This window comes from Sinocyclocheilus rhinocerous, unplaced genomic scaffold (genome assembly GCF_001515625.1).
Source record: "Sinocyclocheilus rhinocerous isolate Xijiao unplaced genomic scaffold, SAMN03320098_v1.1 scaffold196, whole genome shotgun sequence".
Lineage (NCBI taxonomy): Eukaryota > Metazoa > Chordata > Actinopteri > Cypriniformes > Cyprinidae > Sinocyclocheilus > Sinocyclocheilus rhinocerous.
Window position 1 is genome coordinate 913071 of NW_015633546.1, and position 19920 is coordinate 932990.

General features: G+C 39.2%; 3 protein-coding genes across 4 annotated transcripts in view; 2 read left to right on the top strand and 1 right to left on the bottom strand.

The window, feature by feature from the left end:
- The window catches only part of LOC107744434 (EMI domain-containing protein 1-like), a 65681-nt gene extending 63421 nt beyond the window's left edge, over positions 1-2260 (top strand). For both annotated transcript variants that reach the window (XM_016558082.1, XM_016558083.1), the window contains one exon: positions 338-2260. In XM_016558082.1, the coding sequence (XP_016413568.1) occupies positions 338-474 (137 nt within the window). In that variant the 3' untranslated portion in view covers positions 475-2260. The remainder of the gene's footprint in view (positions 1-337) is intronic.
- Positions 2261-2684: 424 nt separating this feature from the next.
- On the bottom strand, positions 2685-6418 carry LOC107744491 (rhomboid domain-containing protein 3-like). The gene is made up of 5 exons (XM_016558166.1): positions 5989-6418; positions 4155-4538; positions 3414-3543; positions 3112-3324; positions 2685-3029 (listed from the first exon to the last, which is right to left on the bottom strand). The coding sequence occupies exons 1-5, from the start codon at positions 6149-6151 to the stop codon at positions 2867-2869; spliced, it is 1053 nt and encodes a 350-aa protein (XP_016413652.1). The 5' UTR covers positions 6152-6418; the 3' UTR covers positions 2685-2866.
- A 288-nt stretch (positions 6419-6706) lies between these two features.
- On the top strand, positions 6707-19844 carry LOC107744436 (RNA-binding protein EWS-like). Its single transcript, XM_016558085.1, has 16 exons — positions 6707-6770; positions 8601-8637; positions 8746-8797; positions 9564-9726; positions 10479-10662; positions 13395-13660; positions 13757-13892; positions 16803-16840; positions 17236-17268; positions 17862-17974; positions 18529-18658; positions 18783-18896; positions 18984-19110; positions 19245-19342; positions 19460-19676; positions 19782-19844. Exons 1-16 carry the CDS (start codon positions 6755-6757, stop codon positions 19816-19818), a joined length of 1761 nt encoding a protein of 586 aa, XP_016413571.1. The 5' UTR covers positions 6707-6754; the 3' UTR covers positions 19819-19844.
- The last annotated feature ends 76 nt before the right edge of the window (positions 19845-19920 follow it).

Genomic DNA, 19920 nt, shown 5'->3' on the forward strand with positions numbered 1-19920 from the left:
AAAAAAAAAAAAAAAATCGGTTCATAAGAGTAATTTATTAAAGTTTTGGGCATCCATCCTCACATCAACGTAACTCTTTATGCAACTTTTCATGCAGATCTTTTCATGACTATCACTAATAGTTCCTACATTTTTTATTTATTTTTTGCAACAATTTTAGTCAGTCTGGGGCCCTGTTACCACCCTTCTTCATCTCAGTATGGTATAACATGATCTCCATAATATCTCCATCTGCCACTTCTCTTAGAATGAACTGAATGAATGGACTTGCCACTTACAAAGTATTTAGAGTAAGAGATTAGCACTTAGCAGCCTTAACTCTCTCTTCCTTCAACAGAACCAGATCTAGGGTCAGGAGATGGCCTCTTTGGCACACCGTCTCCAGATGTCTACCGAATTAAGAGGGCAAGAATGTCATCTTTCCGAGTCAATTCTCCCTTAATCACTGCTGAGACCAAGGTTCGAGGGAAGTAGTCTGCATATTCCAAAGAGCGAAGCCATCGTTTCCATCTCAATTTCATCATCAATAAATCAGCTGAACTGGCAACAACTACACAAGTCTCCTGAGACACACACACACACACACACATTCTACAGTTCCAACCGCTTTGGAATATTCCAGTTAGTCAAGAAGGGGGAGACACCTCAGGGAAGACCAAATGGTGCTGTATAAATTAACCACCTCTAATGGGACTCACAGGTTCCTAGCACCTCTCCTCTGGCAAATTATTGTGGTTTGCCATCATGTTGTGTCACTCTTATGACATAACCAAATGAACAGAATTAGTCTCAAAAACAATTAATCAATTCGTCGTTTCACCTGAAAAAGGAAACATGTTTTAAAATAGGATACACAGAAACAGTATTGGTGCTTGTGTAATTGTTTAACAAAATTGTGGGCAAAGAAGGGTACAAAATGTGATGGAGATGAAGAACGTTTTTTTAGGAGAGCATCAAACCATATTATTAGTCTTTCCAGCTGCTGTTAGGAGCTCATAGTAACTTCAGCAAATGTACTGTATGACAAAATGCACATAACAATTCTGCTATTCAGCCAAACTCCACACTTTCCCCAATGAGAAAAACTGATTTCATATTCCGTTCCTTGGATTAAATGCACTATGTAGATAGAGAATCACCTTGTTTTTGTTTTTTTTTTAAAGAGGAAGGACAACTGTAAACATGTATAAACTTTAATAGACAGTTCTGTGGTAATAGGCTTTGGGCTTGGGTTTCCTCTCCCTTTTCAAACGGACTAAAGCTGTAACTAGATTTGAATTGGTGAAAGCAAATTGTTTCAATGTTTTTTCTTTCTTTTGTTAAAACATGCCTTTGAGCATGATTTTAAGTGGTTCTGAATACAATTTTTGGATTCTCCTCTATTGTCTCTAGTTCAGCACAATTATTAAGTAACCCTAAAATAAATAAAATAAAAATGTGCAATTGTGTGAGCTAGAGGAGACCACACAAAATCCAACTGGAGCACAAGGGGAAGCGGGAAACTACTCGTATAACTTGAATTCTGTTTTTGTGTTTCATGCATGTCTTTCCATCACAGTTACATGCATAGGACTGGTTTCCTTCCTCAATACCTTTCCATGTCTTCGTATTCCTATATAAATATTGTTGTATTCATTATTTATAGATGACTATTAGCAATTGATGTTTTCTCTACTCTGTATACCAATTCATGTATTTTTCCATTTCTAGCCTCTTGTGTGAATTTGTCTTGCCAGTGTGCAGAGTCTTACCAATTGATGTTAAAACGAAATAAACTTTGTTGTGCGTTTCTATTTTTAAGACAATCCATGGTTTTATCAATACTCATACTACCTGAATGTTTAATTTGTGATATTTTAATGAAGATTCTGTAGCCAAGAAACCTCGACTAAAATACTGACATATGCACATGACTCTCCTGGCCTGACAGGCTGCTAATGTGGATTTAATGATAGCATGTCCATGGAGAAGTTTCTTGGAACGTCCCATGTCTCATCCACTGGGACAGTTTGGTTGCTGTTCAGAGCGTTTTTCCATTCTTTCAACTTTTATCATAAAAGCTGCCAACACCATAATATAAATATATTAATTTTTTGATACACATCCACAAGTCATGAAGTAGTAAATACACAGTAACAGTTCACCAGGAAGATCGATGCCTTGTTGAAGTAATGGTTCACCAAAAAATGAAAATTTGCTTAAACCCTTAAGCTATCCAAGATATAGCTGAATTTCTTCTTCGGAACAGGTTTGGAGAAATTTAGCGTTACGTCACTAGCTCAGTAATGGAGTGAATGGGTGCCGTCAGAATGAGAGTTCAAACAGCTATTAAAACATCTACCAGTCCATCATTTAACGTCTTGTGAAGCAAAAAGCAAGACCTCTTCATTTCAAATAAATCCTCTATCCATAGTATTTCTATGGATGTTGTCTTTTCTGAATCAGGAGAGAAATATGCCCAGATCTGGCAGCGTTTACAAGTGAAAACAGTCCTTATAGATTATGGACACATAATTTGGCCAGAAGTGATGGTTTAATGTTAAAACGCCTTAATGATAGGTTTGTTTATTACAAACACACAAACTTTCCCTTCGCAAGATGTTAATTGTTGGACTGGAGACACATGGATGTCATGTGATGTTTTTATCGGCTGTTTGGACTCTCATTCTGATGGCACCCAAGGGATGTAATACTAAATTTCTCCAAATCTGTTCCAATGAAGAAACAAACTAATCTTCATTTTGGATGCCCTGAGAGTGAGTGAATTTTCAGCTAATTTTCATTTTTGGTTGAACTATTGCTTAAGTAATGGAATGAAATAGGGCAATCCTATAGTACAGCTTCAGTTTGAAGCAGTATCCCTGAGCTATGACGCTGATGATGACTTCTTTCCTTTTGAGATGACCACAGCCTCCTCCCCAATCTGATCATCAATAAGCAGAGAGATTGCTCCATCCAGCTGCCCTGTAGCGGCCAGAGCCACAACAGCTTTCTCTGTGGGGAAGCCCATCTTCTCTAGCTGTTGCAACCTGAAAGTGCAGGAGTTTAGATAGATGAACAGCATTCAAGAGATCACTGTTGAAGAAACACTCATGTACAGTATGTACTAACCGTATAGAGGACACTGAGGACTTGGGTACTTCCACTTTGTCCGCAACACCTTCGGGTGCGTCGTGGAGTGATGCTAGTATCCCTGCTCTCAGCATCTCCTCCTCTAACAGCTGTGAATCGGTTGCCATCAAAGGCTCCTGATGCCACTCAGACACAGAATGCTGCCATGCAGAATGATCTTCCAACTGGGATCTACTGGTTGATGGCTCTGGTCTATTACAGAACAATAATAAAGCTCATTCATTCTAGTTACATTATGCGGTTTTAAAAAAAGGAATTAGTAGCATAAAGTTCACATTAACCTTATTGAGGTGTTGTGGTAAACAGGCAGGTGTGGATGAGAGGTAACAGGGATGTAAGCCCATTTTGGCAAGCAGGCACAAGCACCCAGTTTCTCTATCTGCTCCAGTATTTCAATAAACTCATTATTGTCTGTATAATATATTAAGGGCATTACTTTAATGAGTTTATAAAGAGATCATTTTATACCGCAAAGTGTACCACAGTGGTTCTCAACCAGGGGTCTCAGCAAACATCTAAGGGGGCTGCAGGGTGACTTAAGAATTTAAATCACTGTATATATAGCAATAATCTAACTCTACATACTCTAACGCCGCAAAAAAAAATCACATAAAATACTATATATATTAAATGAATTAAAAATCTGTCATCATTTTCTCCACCTCATGCACTTCCAAACCTGTATGACTTTCTTTTGTGGAATGTTGTCAAGTAGTTTCGGTTCCCATTGACTTTCATTGTATAGACAAAAAATGCAATGAAAGTCACTGGGAACCAAAACTGTTTGGTTATCAACATTCTTCAAAAATATTTAGCAAACCGGTTTGGAATGACATGAGGGTGAGTACGGTATGTGATGAAGAGTTTTTATTTTTGGGTGGACTATCACTTTAACCACAATTTCTGTTAATAAAAAAAGTCTGAAAACTTGAAATATATCGAAAATAGTCTATATGTGGGGTCTTTGAATATTGTGTTGGACATCGGTGAGCCTTTAAGTCGAAAAAGTTGAGAAAGGATACAGTTGAGACCCAGGCAAATGGCATAAAAGTGCAGCAGGCCAGGAGCACTGGGAAGCAGGAAGAGGTTGAGGATCAAGAGGAGCCAAGGCAAGGACCAGACAGGAACAAAGCGCAAGACTCTCCTCTGCTTCACCTGCCGACACTGAGCTGTGAGCAGGACAAGGTGGGTGGCTGAGTAACCACTGACCCTGCTGGCTTCATCCCCGGTAACAAAGAGAAAGAGGGCATAAATAGGAGGAAGGAGCACAGTAGAGATAAAGGAGAGGGCTAGGAAGACAAAAGTGCCCCATCTTCTCTCCTGACAGGGCCCGAGCCACAGCAGCAGAGTGATGTTGTAGAGAAATGAGGTTAACTCCTCATTACTGAAGGCGTAGAAGATGAAATCTGCAATACACAAGGAACATCAGGAACTGAATGTTTAGAATCTAGAATCATAGACCTTGTGAATCGGTTGCCATCAAAGGCTCCTGATGCCACTCAGACACAGAATGCTGCCATGCAGAATGATCTTCCAACTGGGATCTACTGGTTGATGGCTCTGGTCTATTACAGAACAATAATAAAGCTCATTCATTCTAGTTACATTATGCGGTTTTAAAAAAAGGAATTAGTAGCATAAAGTTCACATTAACCTTATTGAGGTGTTGTGGTAAACAGGCAGGTGTGGATGAGAGGTAACAGGGATGTAAGCCCATTTTGGCAAGCAGGCACAAGCACCCAGTTTCTCTATCTGCTCCAGTATTTCAATAAACTCATTATTGTCTGTATAATATATTAAGGGCATTACTTTAATGAGTTTATAAAGAGATCATTTTATACCGCAAAGTGTACCACAGTGGTTCTCAACCAGGGGTCTCAGCAAACATCTAAGGGGGCTGCAGGGTGACTTAAGAATTTAAATTTATATATATATAGCAATAATCTAACTCTACATACTCTAACGCCGCAAAAAAAATCACATAAAATACTATATATATTAAATGAATTAAAAATCTGTCATCATTTTCTCCACCTCATGTACTTCCAAACCTGTATGACTTTCTTTTGTGGAATGTTGTCAAGTAGTTTCGGTTCCCATTGACTTTCATTGTATAGACAAAAAATGCAATGAAAGTCACTGGGAACCAAAACTGTTTGGTTATCAACATTCTTCAAAGATATTTAGCAAACCGGTTTGGAATGACATGAGGGTGAGTACGGTATGTGATGAAGAGTTTTTATTTTTGGGTGGACTATCACTTTAACCACAATTTCTGTTAATAAAAAAAGTCTGAAAACTTGAAATATATCGAAAATAGTCTATATGTGGGGTCTTTGAATATTGTGTTGGACATCGGTGAGCCTTTAAGTCGAAAAAGTTGAGAAAGGATACAGTTGAGACCCAGGCAAATGGCATAAAAGTGCAGCAGGCCAGGAGCACTGGGAAGCAGGAAGAGGTTGAGGATCAAGAGGAGCCAAGGCAAGGACCAGACAGGAACAAAGCGCAAGACTCTCCTCTGCTTCACCTGCCGACACTGAGCTGTGAGCAGGACAAGGTGGGTGGCTGAGTAACCACTGACCCTGCTGGCTTCATCCCCGGTAACAAAGAGAAAGAGGGCATAAATAGGAGGAAGGAGCACAGTAGAGATAAAGGAGAGGGCTAGGAAGACAAAAGTGCCCCATCTTCTCTCCTGACAGGGCCCGAGCCACAGCAGCAGAGTGATGTTGTAGAGAAATGAGGTTAACTCCTCGTTACTGAAGGCGTAGAAGATGAAATCTGCAATACACAAGGAACATCAGGAACTGAATGTTTAGAATCTAGAATCATAGTCCTGTACATTCGTGCATTGCTTACCATAAAATCCAGGAAAATCCCCGCCTGGTCCTAAACTTAGACTGGCGTGAATACCACAGAGCCAAGTCGACAAAATTAATAGGAGTATTAAAAATGTTCCACTACAATAACCTGGACGGTTTGATCCAAACCACATCCATGCCGAAAAGAGATGATCAAACATTGTAAAATGAAAAACGCATCACCCGACAGTTGCTATCATTACAAGTATATATCTAAATAGGCAGGAATATCATAATGTATGTATTCATGTTTCCAGTTTCACTTCATTCCAGTTTACGACGCTGTCATATTGAGGTCTGTTTTAACAGATACTTCATCTAACGATGAGAGTACTTACTACAACGTGCACAAATATCCAATTTGTTATAATAATTTAAAAAATAATGATAATAAACAAGTAGGCTAAGACCAAGCTACACCAGTAACCAATGTCATTTGCAAACCCTTTTATTTTGACAGCGAATAACTTCCTTTTACGGGCAAGGGCATTGGGGGAGTATCCGAATATGTTTAGTAAAACGTAATTTTAATACGCATATTTATGGAATTGTTAAACTATATCTAACTGTTTTATAGAGATTAGTAATTGATCGAATCAATTGTATAGATAATCAGGCAAATAACATGTTAATAATTACAAACAGAGATTTACATCCGCCCCCCTCTACACTCGGTTTATTGGTACGTTCCAAATTGACTTCACGCATGCGCACTTATCGCGCATGCACAGTCGTTCACATCGCGAACGTTCTCCAACGGAAAGATGGCGTCAGTCTCGAGTGAGTTTTTTTTTTCTCGTTTATGTCGTTTACATTTTTTATGATTTTAGTACTTTGCAAATGCTAGAAATTGTCACAGTTGAGGTAATCGTTAAATAATGTTAAGAATTTGGGAGCTTTTGTATAACTGACATTCCTCGAGCACGCGGCCTAAGATTTGTGTTTTTAGGTCAAGGTGGTTGTTTGAAGCTAACAGATCGTTAGCTCGGCCCAACCGGTTTTAAAATTAGTTTATAGTATAATAAGAGCATAAATTTAACACGCCATCAAAATAATTTACTGTAATGCGTTTTCGTGTTCTTTTACGTGTCTAAACCCAGAGCTCGTTTCAGCAAGTAAACAGTGGCTAGCAGGCGTGGTTTAAAAACTGCGGGATAAAGAGCGCAGCCACCTCAACGAACGCAATGTTTAGTGTTGGTATTGCACTCTTGCTTTTAGTGTTTCAAAATAAACTTGCACCTGAGGTTTGGTTTCTTGCAAGTCTTGTTTTTGATGTTTTTTCATCGTCAGTTTTAGAGTTAAAATATCGCGAAATCGTTAACGTTCAAATGCATGGTTTACTTAAAGGGGTCATATGATGTTGCTAAAAAGAACATTATTGTGTGTATTTGGTGGAATGAAATGTGTTTATGCGGTTTAAAGTAAAAAAAAAAACATTATTTTCCACATACTGTACATTGTTTCTCCTCTATGCCCGCCTTTCTGAAACGCGTCGATTTTTACAAAGCTCATCGGTCTGAAAAGCGAGGTGTGCTGTGATTGGCCAGCTATCCAGTGCGTTGTGATTAGCCGAATACCTCAAGCGTGAGACGGAAATGTTACGCCCCTTACCATATTGTGATGCTCTGTCCGGCCGGAGCAACGATTCAAAAACATTAAAACCCATTATAAACGAGGCATTTGTTGCATCTAGTGGGGACATAATTACGGATTATAATGCCTTTTACTGTCTTTTTACGCGTTGCATCGCGCCGCGTAAACATAAAACCATGTCTGCATTTGTGATCGGAGAAATGACAAACAACAAGCGCTACTCTACACTGCTCAACTCGCATTTGAATCGTCAGTGGCAAATTCTTTAAATAAAAACATACTTGCAGTCTGAGTCAGAACAGCCGGCATTGTAGTCTATCTACTCTTCCAGGATCAGGAAACAGTCCTCCATAAAATGTGCTGCACACAAATTAATATTTGGGTTGAACTGTTCTGGAACAGCGTTGTAAATACAACTTAACCACTGATTTCTAGTCGTGTCCTCTTTTGGAAGACCAAACTAAGTAGTTTCACACACGGCGGACGAGAGTGAGCAGAGGCGGCGGGCTTGAGAACGGCGCGGCCGGCGCTGTTTTAGGTAGGCGTGGTTGACTTAACTTTTATAAAGAATATCTCTTTGGATTTGAGACTTTAATCTTTGCAACTTTACAGATGTTTTTTATGCACCAAGAGCTTGTAACACTTCAAAGAGAAAGGACAAATTGAAATCGCATATGACCCCTTTAAATTTATCGCGCTTACTTAACTAAAATCTAAGTGTGGTGGTTCAATATCACGGACCCCTGTTTCTTATGAATGCTTTAGTACTTTCAACAACTAGGCCTGTCTTGTTGATTTAAGCTTTGTTCCAACTGAATAGCTGGAATTCAGCAGGGGCTACACTTCATTGTCTGTGTTGAGGGGTTTGCTCAAGTCATGCATGTTTCTCCCATCGTTTTTGGACTATAATAAAACGCTAGATGTGCAGTCAGTATGCATCTATATTTTCCTGATGTTATGCAGCTCTAACTGTGTTTGCAGGAAATCTAACTTTTGTAATCATTTACTTCCCTGTAGATTATAGCAGCTACAACCAGGCTGGTGCACAGCAGTCGTAAGTCCACCTCCATTAACATGCTGTATACTTTAACACAATGCATACTTTTCTTTATCTAAAAAAAAATATATAACAAAACATACATAAAATGCACATTTTACACAGGTATGGCTCATACACCACCCCACCTACTCAGGGCTATGGACAGACTGCACAGGTAAGTCTAAACTCCTCAAACACACAAATTCCCACACATGCTGTGTATTTGTTTGATAATAATTTATAGTTTTCATGTAACGTCACATCCTTACAGGAACGCACACCTAGAGGGCAAAACAAGGCTTTCATCCATTGACGGCTGTTTTTTTTTATTTTTTATTTTTTTTAGGTTTGCATCAAGTAGCATGAAACTAATATTAAAAGGCCAAATTAAGTATACAACTTATTGATGATGCATACTTTGTACAGGCAAGCAGTTAAACCCAGAATATAAACGCAATGCACAAAGTTTCACATTAAATGGTTTTCCATAGAAAACCATTATAAAAATTAAAAAAAAACACTTGGCACATTGCATTTGTTTTCCAGGCTCATATGCTTGCCTATATAAAGTATGCATCATCAGAGAGGTGTGTACTGAATTTGATCATTTTAATTCATTAAGGCACTTTAAGTGTTTTTTACATTAAACGTTTTATATTGTTCTACTGTTTTTAGTAATTGAAATATTGCAGCTGGTGCTTTGCATTTTGTTCACTTTTTTTTTTTTTATTCTTTTAAGAGGTGTTCTAAATATTAGTGGATTGAAAACAGAGAAAATTGACAGGCTTGTGCTGCAGTTTAATGGATGTTTTGCCCTCCAGGTCTTCACGGCAGTCATGTGACTGAAAACTATGAATTGAGCAATCCTGGTTGTATCTGATGTTTTACGTGTTAAAGAGATTCCAGTGGCATTTAATTCAGCAAAACTTCTTTTATAACAGGGTTATTCTCAGCAAGATTATGGCTCATATGCTCAACCCCCCGCTACACCTGAGTCCACCTACAGTCAGGCAGCGCCCTCTGCTGGAGCGTATGCACAGCAGCAGTATGGATCCTCATATGGACAAGCAGCAACAACTGCTGCAGCAGCAGCAGCAGCGCCAGGTCTGTAGACAAAGCTTATGGTGCTTTTCCACTGCATGGTACGGCTCACTTTTGAGTTGTTTTCCACTAGGTACAGTACCTGGAACTTTTTTCAGTACCACCTCGGCTGAGGTTCCAAGCAGAAGATGATTTTTTTTTTTCATTGGAGCATGCTGTATTATGAATAGAGGACCTGTATTTTAGCTGGAAGCAATGGTTTGAAGTTAATATCTTGATGGTTTTTACAAACATGCAGCTTTTCACTTCACAAGAACATTATTTGATGGATTGGTGTCATGTGGATTGTGATTTTTTTTATCAGCTGTTTGAACACTCATTCTGATGGCACCTATTCAGTGCAGAGGATCCATTGGTTGATGTAATTGATTTTTAAATTTCTCAATTTTCTCTTAAAAGTCCTTTTAAAGCACAATTTTCTATATTTTAAGTGTGATTTTCTGTTTGTTTTTTTTAGAAATGCAGAGACCAACAAACTTTGTGGGGAAATTTGCAAGCAATGCAAAGTGTCTTAGTGTATTACTGTTAAAAGGATCTGAAAAAGTAGATTTCTTGCAAGAACACTGAAATTGCAAATGTGTATTGACATTTTTGACTTTGGTACTTCCCACGCCTTTTAGTTGTTTGGCTTGGAAATTCCTGCTTTCTAAATTGCACCATTTTAGTTCTCTTGTACACATGGTCATGCTGTTTATTCAGGTGCACATAGAACATGATTCTCAAAACTAATGTTAAATCATTATTCTCCCTCTCAGCTGCATATGGAACAGCACAGCCAGGAGCTTATAGTCAGCCTGCGCAGAGTTACGGGGCCAGCAGCTACACCAGCTCCACTGCGGCCCCTGCCACCCAGGCCTCCTATGGCTCCCAGCCCGGATACGCCACCCAGCCGGCCTATTCTGGCTACAGTCAGCAGCCTGCTGCCTCCGCTCCTCAGAGGTAACTGGACCGCCTCCTAGAGCATCACATCAACAGGATGCTGTTATGGAGCCTCCCACAGTATTTCCATATGCTGTTCTTTCTTCATGCTGAACGCCACTTGAAATACACAGTTCCCATGCAAATCCCCTGTTTCTTTCTGTAGTGAATAAGTAAGATCAAAGAAGCTGTTTATGCTAACATGCTGATATTTCTAATATGTAACATTTCTTAATATTATCGGTTGAAAACAGTTGTGCATATCTTTTGTGGGAACAGTTTTGCATGAAGAGAAAGTTCTAAAGGACAGCATTTATTTAAATAATTATGTAAATCTTAACTGTTTGTTTTGATCAATTTATCGTGTCCTTTTAAACGGTATGTACAGTGTGCACACATCTTTCAAAAGTTTTTAATTTATTTGTATTGCAGCTATAGTGCAAGTGGCCAGCCAGCCTACAACCAAGGTGCCTATTCCCAGCCTGGAGCTTATTCTCAGCCTCAGGGTGGGTACCAGGCTCAGCAGCCAGGCTATGGGCAACAGCAGCAGAGCAGCTATGGGCATGTAACTTTTTTCAGTACCACCTCGGCTGAGGTTCCAAGCGAGCCGTACCGTTACCAAAATGTGACGTGTAAACCCTGCTGATCACTGATTGGCTGGAGAGAATCGTCACTACCTGCATCATTGAACTTGCGACACGGAACACCAGACCCGCTAGATTTAAATCCGCACAGCCAGAGTAGGATCGGATGCAACTGTTGTTTTGAACGAGCGCACCTTTTTTAAACAATCAAAAACTGGCTGTTCCGTGGTCTGTTGAGGAAGTACAGACGTTCCTCTCGTTGATAGCCGAGGAGCGGATCCAGCGAGAGCTTGGGGCGACGCAGAATGAAAACGTTTTTCAGGAGGTCGCTCAGCTCTTGGCCGTGACGTGTATAATCCCACTCACTTAAAGCGGTACTAAACTGCAGTGGAAATGTAAACTGAGCCGAGTCGTACCACGCAGTGGAAAAGCGCCATTTTTCACTATTTACACCAGTATATTTGCCTGTTAGTCATAGTGACTGGAGCATGACTGTGCAGATTTGAAATGTCCCAGAGTTCACCCAAAAAGTTTACTCGCCCTCCAAGATGTAGAGTTTTTCTTAATTGGAACAGATTTTGAGAAATTTAACTTTACATGACTTGCTCAACAATTAATCCTCTGCAGTGAATGGGTGCCATCAGAATGCGATTTCAAACAGCTGATGAAAACAATCCACAAGTAATCCATTCGACTCCAGTCCATCAATTTAAGTCTTGTGAAGGGAAAAGCTGCATGTTTATAAGAAACAAAACCATCGTTAAGGTGTTTGCTGCTTCTGACCGAAATACGAGTAATTCATATAATAATGCTTCCTCCAGTGGAAAAAGTCCAGCCCCTGTTGTCCTTTTGCATCAAAATCCACCAACATATTTGTTTACAACTATTTTGGACTGTTTTTGCTGTAAATGGTGCCTCAGCTGTGCATATTTCTCCTGATTCAGAGAAGATGATTTTTTTTTTTCATTGGAGCATGCTGTATTATGAATAGAGGACCTGTATTTTAGCTGGAAGCAATGGTTTGAAGTTAATATCTCGATGGTTTTTACAAACATGCAGCTTTTCACTTCACAAGAACATTATTTGATGGATTGGTGTCATGTGGATTGTGATTTTTTTTATCAGCTGTTTGAACACTCATTCTGATGGCACCTATTCAGTGCAGAGGATCCATTGGTTGATGTAATTGATTTTTAAATTTCTCAATTTTCTCTTAAAAGTCCTTTTAAAGCACAATTTTCTATATTTTAAGTGTGATTTTCTGTTTGTTTTTTTTAGAAATGCAGAGACCAACAAGCTTTGTGGGGAAATTTGCAAGCAATGCAAAGTGTCTTAGTGTATTACTGTTAAAAGGATCTGAAAAAGTAGATTTCTTGCAAGAACACTGAAATTGCAAATGTGTATTGACATTTTTGACTTTGGTACTTCCCACGCCTTTTAGTTGTTTGGCTTGGAAATTCCTGCTTTCTAAATTGCACCATTTTAGTTCTCTTGTACACATGGTCATGCTGTTTATTGGTGCACATAGAACATGATTCTCAAAACTAATGTTAAATCATTATTCTCCCTCTCAGCTGCATATGGAACAGCACAGCCAGGAGCTTATAGTCAGCCTGCGCAGAGTTACGGGGCCAGCAGCTACACCAGCTCCACTGCGGCCCCTGCCACCCAGGCCTCCTATGGCTCCCAGCCCGGATACGCCACCCAGCCGGCCTATTCTGGCTACAGTCAGCAGCCTGCTGCCTCCGCTCCTCAGAGGTAACTGGACCATCTCCTAGAGCATCACATCAACAGGATGCTGTTATGGAGCCTCCCACAGTATTTCCATATGCTGTTCTTTCTTCATGCTGAACGCCACTTGAAATACACAGTTCCCATGCAAATCCCCTGTTTCTTTCTGTAGTGAATAAGTAAGATCAAAGAAGCTGTTTATGCTAACATGCTGATATTTCTAATATGTAACATTTCTTAATATTATCGGTTGAAAACAGTTGTGCATATCTTTTGTGGGAACAGTTTTGCATGAAGAGAAAGTTCTAAAGGACAGCATTTATTTAAATAATTATGTAAATCTTAACTGTTTGTTTTGATCAATTTATCGTGTCCTTTTAAACGGTATGTACAGTGTGCACACATCTTTCAAAAGTTTTTAATTTATTTGTATTGCAGCTATAGTGCAAGTGGCCAGCCAGCCTACAACCAAGGTGCCTATTCCCAGCCTGGAGCTTATTCTCAGCCTCAGGGTGGGTACCAGGCTCAGCAGCCAGGCTATGGGCAACAGCAGCAGAGCAGCTATGGGCAGGGACAGCCACCTCAGCAGCACCAGCAAGGCACACCTGCTGCCTACCCCCCTCAGGGGAACAGTTCTTACGGACAACCTCAGTACGGCCAGCAGAGTGCATCACAAAACGATTACAACCAGCAAAGCCCTTATAGTAAGTTTTTCACCATTTTACAGTGATTTTGTTAATTTTCTAGTCCGTTTCTTATCAAGTTAAGGCCATATGCTTAGTGCGTGATCTCTCCTGTAGGCAGTTACAGTCAGAGTGGCGTGAGCGGAGGCTACCCAGGGTCGCAGCAACGGGGTGGATACCCAGGTGATTCCGGCAGAGATGGTTATGATCGAGGTCCTCGTGGGCGTGGGGGTATGGGCCGCGGAGGCATGGGGTAAGTTCAGACTTTAATGTAACTAACTGTTCATTGCTCTCCTGCTCGCTCATTTCACTGAGCGGAATCACTCACCCACCACATGCAGGGTTTGTATGTACAGGTGTCCAAGAAGAGTGGAGTTTCTTGTGTAGTTAATCCAACCATTATTTGATTTGTAGAGGTTTCTATGATACCACAAAGGTATTGTTGCAGGGATGTTTTATTTTGGTCTTACATATTGCAAACATTATTTTTACGATTTTGAGGGGCATTTAATGCTTATTCTAAGACTGAGGAATTAATTTATTTGTTCTCACAAAGCTCACAGCTTACTGGTCTTTGCCTTTTCTTTACTCACGGTTATTTCAAGTGTGGCAGCGTATCGAAGATTTGAGGGTTTTTTTTTGTTGAGGTCTTTTATTAAACCGATTTCTTGTTGTTGCCGTAAGCTGCCTACGAAATTAACAACATTTTGGTTTTTCAAAAGCTGTATGAGGATCTGTACTGCTGTTGAGTTTGAATGGGGATATGGAAAAATTAGCAAACACGCATCAAGTCTTGGAAAAATGAGTAGTTTACTGTATAATTATCGTAGCAGATGGTCTTACATATTGCAAACATTATTTTTACGATTACAATTTTGAGGGGCATTTAATGCTTATTCTAAGACTGAGGAATTAATTTATTTGTTCTCTCAAAGCTCACAGCTTACTGGTCTTTGCCTTTTCTTTACTCACGGTTATTTCAAGTGTGGCAGCGTATCGAAGATTTGAGGGTTTTTTTTTGTTGAGGTCTTTTATTAAACCGATTTCTTGTTGTTGCAGTAAGCTGCCTACGAAATTAACAACATTTTGGTTTTTCAAAAGCTGTATGAGGATCTGTACTGCTGTTGAGTTTGAATGGGGATATGGAAAAATTAGCAAACACGCATCAAGTCTTGGAAAAATGAGTAGTTTACTGTATAATTATCGTAGCAGATGGTGGCACATGATCATGGGTGTTTAAGTTTTGTCCTTATTTACTGGGTTTAAAATGTTGAATGGAGGTTTGTCAATTGAAAGTATGCAGAAAGTAATCTGGTTTCAAAATGGTGAATGTTAGCAGAAGGGATGGTTCAACGTTGGGGGAAAAATTGATAATTTATATAAAATGGTTGGAGTAACCTTGAACGTTTAATGGACACGCATACAATGAAATACTTTGGTAACCAGAGGTAAGAATTTTTTTTATGCATAAACAGTTCTTCAAACACTTCTCAGTAGGTGGTTTTTGTTAACCTATAAAACTAAGTATTCACTGACTCCAAACAAAAAAGGAAAATCAAGTTATTTCTGGTCCAACTGAACTTGTTTCAAGGGATGGTGAGCATGCTATTAAACATTTCTGATATTTAAATTTTATACACTTTCATGTACTATTTTTGCATTTGTGAACTGTTTTCTCATTTCAGAGGTCTTGTTTTAACATTCTTTGTCACATTTATACGCTGCAGGTATCAGAGATCGATGTAAGAACAGCAGTACTTATTCTTTAAGTACCTTTTTCCATTTGAAAGGCGACAACTCAAAGAACCATGGGGAATTTTCTTGATTTTGTTATTATCTGCCTAATGTTTGGATAATTTTTACCAGCATATTTGTGATTTTCTTTTTATGTACTTCTCATTCTTTGTAAACATTTGTCATTTGCAACTGAACTTGTTTCAAGGGATGGTGAGCATGCTATTAAACATTTCTGATATTTAAATTTTATACACTTTCATGTACTTGAATATTTTTGCATTTGTGAACTGTTTTCTCATTTCAAAGGTCTTGTTTTAACATTCTTTGTCACATTTATACGCTGCAGGTATCAGAGATCGATGTAAGAACAGCAGTACTTATTCTTTAAGTACCTTTTTCCATTTGAAAGGCGACAACTCAAAGAACCATGGGGAATTTTCTTGATTTTGTTATTATCTGCCTAATGTTTGGATAATTTTTACCAGCATATTTGTGATTTTCTTTTTATATACTTCTCACACTTTGTAAACATTTGTCATTTGTACTATATATTATTGAGTACTTTTGTTCAATGCTGATGTTTTATTGTTTTTGTTTTTTTGGGGGGATTGAAATAGCTAAAGGGATTTTTCCAACTAACAGGATTGCTGTATTTACAATTTGCCGCCTCATTCATTTTATACTGGTTGCAGCCCAAAGCATGAGGCACCAAGCTAACTTGGCAATTCATCCCATTTTAAAAAAGGTTTACAAAAAGGCAATGTATTTCTGGTCCTGTGTGGATGTCTTTTTACATTGGTGCAACCAAACTGTTAAATACCATATAACATGTTATAGAAGTCATGAAGCAGCCCAATTAGTTACTAAAATACACTGTACATTTATCACATGGGGCATTTGCAAGGTTAGAGGGAGATACATATTTGTGATTTTCTTTTTATATACTTCTCACACTTTGTAAACATTTGTCATTTGTACTATATATTATTGAGTACTTTTGTTCAATGCTGATGTTTTTTTTTGTTTTTTTTTTCGGGTTTGAAATAGCTAAAGGGATTTTTCCAACTAACAGGATTGCTGTATTTACAATTTGCCGCCTCATTCATTTTATACTGGTTGCAGCCCAAAGCATGAGGCACCAAGCTAACTTGGCAATTCATCCCATTTTAAAAAAGGTTTACAAAAAGGAAATGTATTTATTTCTGGTTCTATGTGGATGTCTTTTTACATTATGTGCAACCAAACTGTTAAGTACCATATAACATGTTATAGAAGTCATGAAGCAGCCCAATTAGTTACTAAAATACACTGTACATTTATCACATGGGGCATTTGCAAGGTTAGAGGGAGATATTGTGTTCATTTCCTACTCAAGTCCTATGGTTGGAGACTAAAAGGAATATCGCCTTCATATCTTCATGTTTAGCATCGCTGGAGACAGAGGGGGCTTCAATAAGCCTGGTGGTAAGTTCCTAAAGCGTATTCCATTGGCTAGTCCACTCGAGTTAATGTAAAGGCCATTCACGCCTATGTGTCCTTAAAAGATTTCATTTGGTGTGCCACTTTTTTGACCAAAAAAAAGTGTCCTAATGGTTTATATTTGGATTTCTTCAAAAGTTGAGACGTGTCCTTTGACAAGCGTCTTTTTTATTTTTATTTTTTATTCTGCATCTTTTCCCATTTCATTCCGAGACTCTATTGTGGTCAAGGTTATCCTGAAAATGGTCATATCTTAATGTATTTAATACTGCTCACAGGTTTTTTTTTTTGTCTTTGCAGATGGGCAGGTTTGCTTTTAACTTATGTCATTGTCTAATAGTGTTTTTGTCTTTCTCTGCTTTGATCCATGGAAAACTCAGAAGGCATGAGGGGTGGAATGGATCGTGACAAGGGTATGTGCTGTAAATGATCCCCCTCTCTTTTAATGTTCACTGCAGATAAAAAGTTTGATGCCTTTTCAATCTTTTAAAACAAGGATGGCGTAATTTGTACAAAAGTGACAGTAAAGACATGTTACAGTGCTGTTCTTTTGAATGCTCATTCAAATAAGCTTGAAAAAATTCATGAATGCAGAGTTTCCACAAAAATGTTAAGCAGCAACAACTGTTTTGAACATTGATAAATGTTTCTTGAGCACCAAATCAGCATATTAAAATGATTTCTGAAGGATCATGTAACACTGAAGACTAGTAATTGTTGCTGAAGGTTTGGCTTTGCCATCACAAGTTATTTTTAAAAGATATTAAAATAGAAAACTGGTATTTTGAATTTGTAATTTCAAATATTGCCATTTTTACTTTTTTTCTTTTCTTTTTTTATTGGATGAAATAAATGCATCCTTGAGTAGCATAGGAAGCTTCTTTCAAAATATCTTACTAACTCCACATTTTTGAACCAAAGTTCAAGTTAACATAGTGTAGTTAAATGTATTACAAATATGTCTTGGATGAAAGTGGTAAATTTGATTCTCTCCCACAAACACCAGGGCATCCAGGAGAGCAGGACTCTGAGAACAGCACCATCTACATCACAGGCCTCACTGAGAATGCCACTCTACCAGAGATGGCTGACTTCTTCAAACACTGTGGAGCGATACGGGTGAGGAGCTACATAACTAGATTAATTTTGAATAACAACGTCAGCCTTTTATCATCAGAATTCAGCTGTTGTAGTGGCTGAACTGGTATTTTGAATTTGTAATTTCAAATATTGCCATTTTTATTTTATTTTCTTTTTTTATTGGATGAAATAAATGCATCCTTGAGTAGCATAGGAAGCTTCTTTCAAAATATCTTACTAACTCCACATTTTTGAACCAAAGTTCAAGTTAACATAGTGTAGTTAAATGTATTACAAATATGTCTTGGATGAAAGTGGTAAATTTGATTCTCTCCCACAAACACCAGGGCATCCAGGAGAGCAGGACTCTGAGAACAGCACCATCTACATCACAGGCCTCACTGAGAATGCCACTCTACCAGAGATGGCTGACTTCTTCAAACACTGTGGAGCGATACGGGTGAGGAGCTACATAACTAGATTAATTTTGAATAACAACGTCAGCCTTTTATCATCAGAATTCAGCTGTTGTAGTGGCTGCTTTGACAGTTTCCATTTTTCATAGACATCTTGACGATTTTTGATTCTCATAGATAAATCGGCGTTTAAATCAACCAGCCATAAACATCTACACCGATAAAGACACTGGCAAACCAAAGGGAGATGCCACGCTCTCCTATGAGGAACCTGCCTTTGCCAAAGCTGCTGTTGAACACTTTGATGGTTGGTTTCTCCGATTATTTTCATCTGCAGTGGATATTACTTGACATTTATTCTGCCTGTTCAACTCAAGATCTCTTTTCACTTTTAAACATTCTCAAACGTTAACATGTTGCTCATACTTCAGGTAAGGAGTTCCAGGGCCGGAGGTTAAAGGTCTCTATGGCTCGCCGGAAGCCCATGATGGGGGGAATGAGAGGTGGAATGCCAATGAGAGGTGGCCCTGGGATGGACCGTGGAGGTATGATCAATCCTTAAGCCCGCAGGAATCCTTCAGGTGGGGGGTGTATCTGTATTGTAATGGTGGCTTTGTTTTGTATGCCAACAGGTATGGGAAGAGGAGGGGAGAGAGGTGGTTTCCCCCCTCGTGGAGGCCCTCGAGGTGGAATGGGTTGGAACGGGCCTCCAGGAGGCAATGTGCAGAAGAGAGCTGGAGACTGGGAATGTCCCAACGCGTGAGTGAAACTAACTGTTTTGAAGCAACCGAATTATGATGCATCTTTTGCAATACATGAGGCCTGCTGTCTAAGCATTAAAAAAAGTGTTGACGTCTATTTTTCTGGCTATCTATCTCGTATCTCAAATACAGTGGGTGTGGAAATCAGAACTTCTCCTGGAGAACGGAGTGTAACCAATGTAAAGCTCCAAAACCTGAAGGCCTAGGAGCTCCTCCCTTCCCTCCTGCGGGTACACGCAGATTGAGTCTTCCCTCATCAGCTGATGATCTCTAAAAGTGTCCGTGACTGAGATTTGTGTTGATGTGTAACAGAAAAAAAGCGTGATTTGTTTTAATTGTATTTTCAGGCGGTGATCGTGGCAGGGGTGGAATGAGGGGCGGCAGAGGAATGGATCGTGGTGGTCCGGGGGGCATGCGTGGAGGCTGGGGGGGAGATCGTGGTGGATTCAGAGGCGGCCGTGGCGGAATGGACAGGGGAGGATTCAGAGGAGGTAGCAGGGGTGGTCCTCCCATGGACAGAGGGGGCAGGAGAGGCATGGGACCCCCAGGCAAGATGGATATGAGGTGAGCGTCATTTACTGTGAGTATAACAAGACAAATGCAAAACGCTTAAGTTTGGGTGGTGCTTCATGTACTTACGATACATATTTTCTTTTATTTGTTTAACAGGGATCATCGTCAGGAGCGCAGAGACAGACCCTACTGAGATCATGCATCAAGCAAACGGAAATTTACATAGAGGAAAATTTTTAGAGTCCTTTTTATTTATGATTCCATATTTATACATGGCTATCTTTTTTTTTTTTTT

What these genes read in the sequence shown, in the direction of transcription:
- LOC107744491 (XM_016558166.1), bottom strand. Translation starts at nt 6,151, where the DNA reads ATGTTTGATCATCTCTTTTCGGCATGGATGTGGTTTGGATCAAACCGT. An exon ending in CATTTGCCTGGGTCTCAACT is followed by an intron (nt 3,544 to 4,154) that starts GTATCCTTTCTC and finishes TATATTATACAG; the next exon opens with ACAATAATGAGTTTATTGAA. An exon ending in TCCTCAGTGTCCTCTATACG is followed by an intron (nt 3,030 to 3,111) that starts GTTAGTACATAC and finishes CTGCACTTTCAG; the next exon opens with GTTGCAACAGCTAGAGAAGA.
- LOC107744436 (XM_016558085.1), top strand. An exon ending in CAGGCTGGTGCACAGCAGTC is followed by an intron (nt 8,638 to 8,745) that starts GTAAGTCCACCT and finishes CATTTTACACAG; the next exon opens with GTATGGCTCATACACCACCC. An exon ending in GCTATGGACAGACTGCACAG is followed by an intron (nt 8,798 to 9,563) that starts GTAAGTCTAAAC and finishes CTTTTATAACAG; the next exon opens with GGTTATTCTCAGCAAGATTA.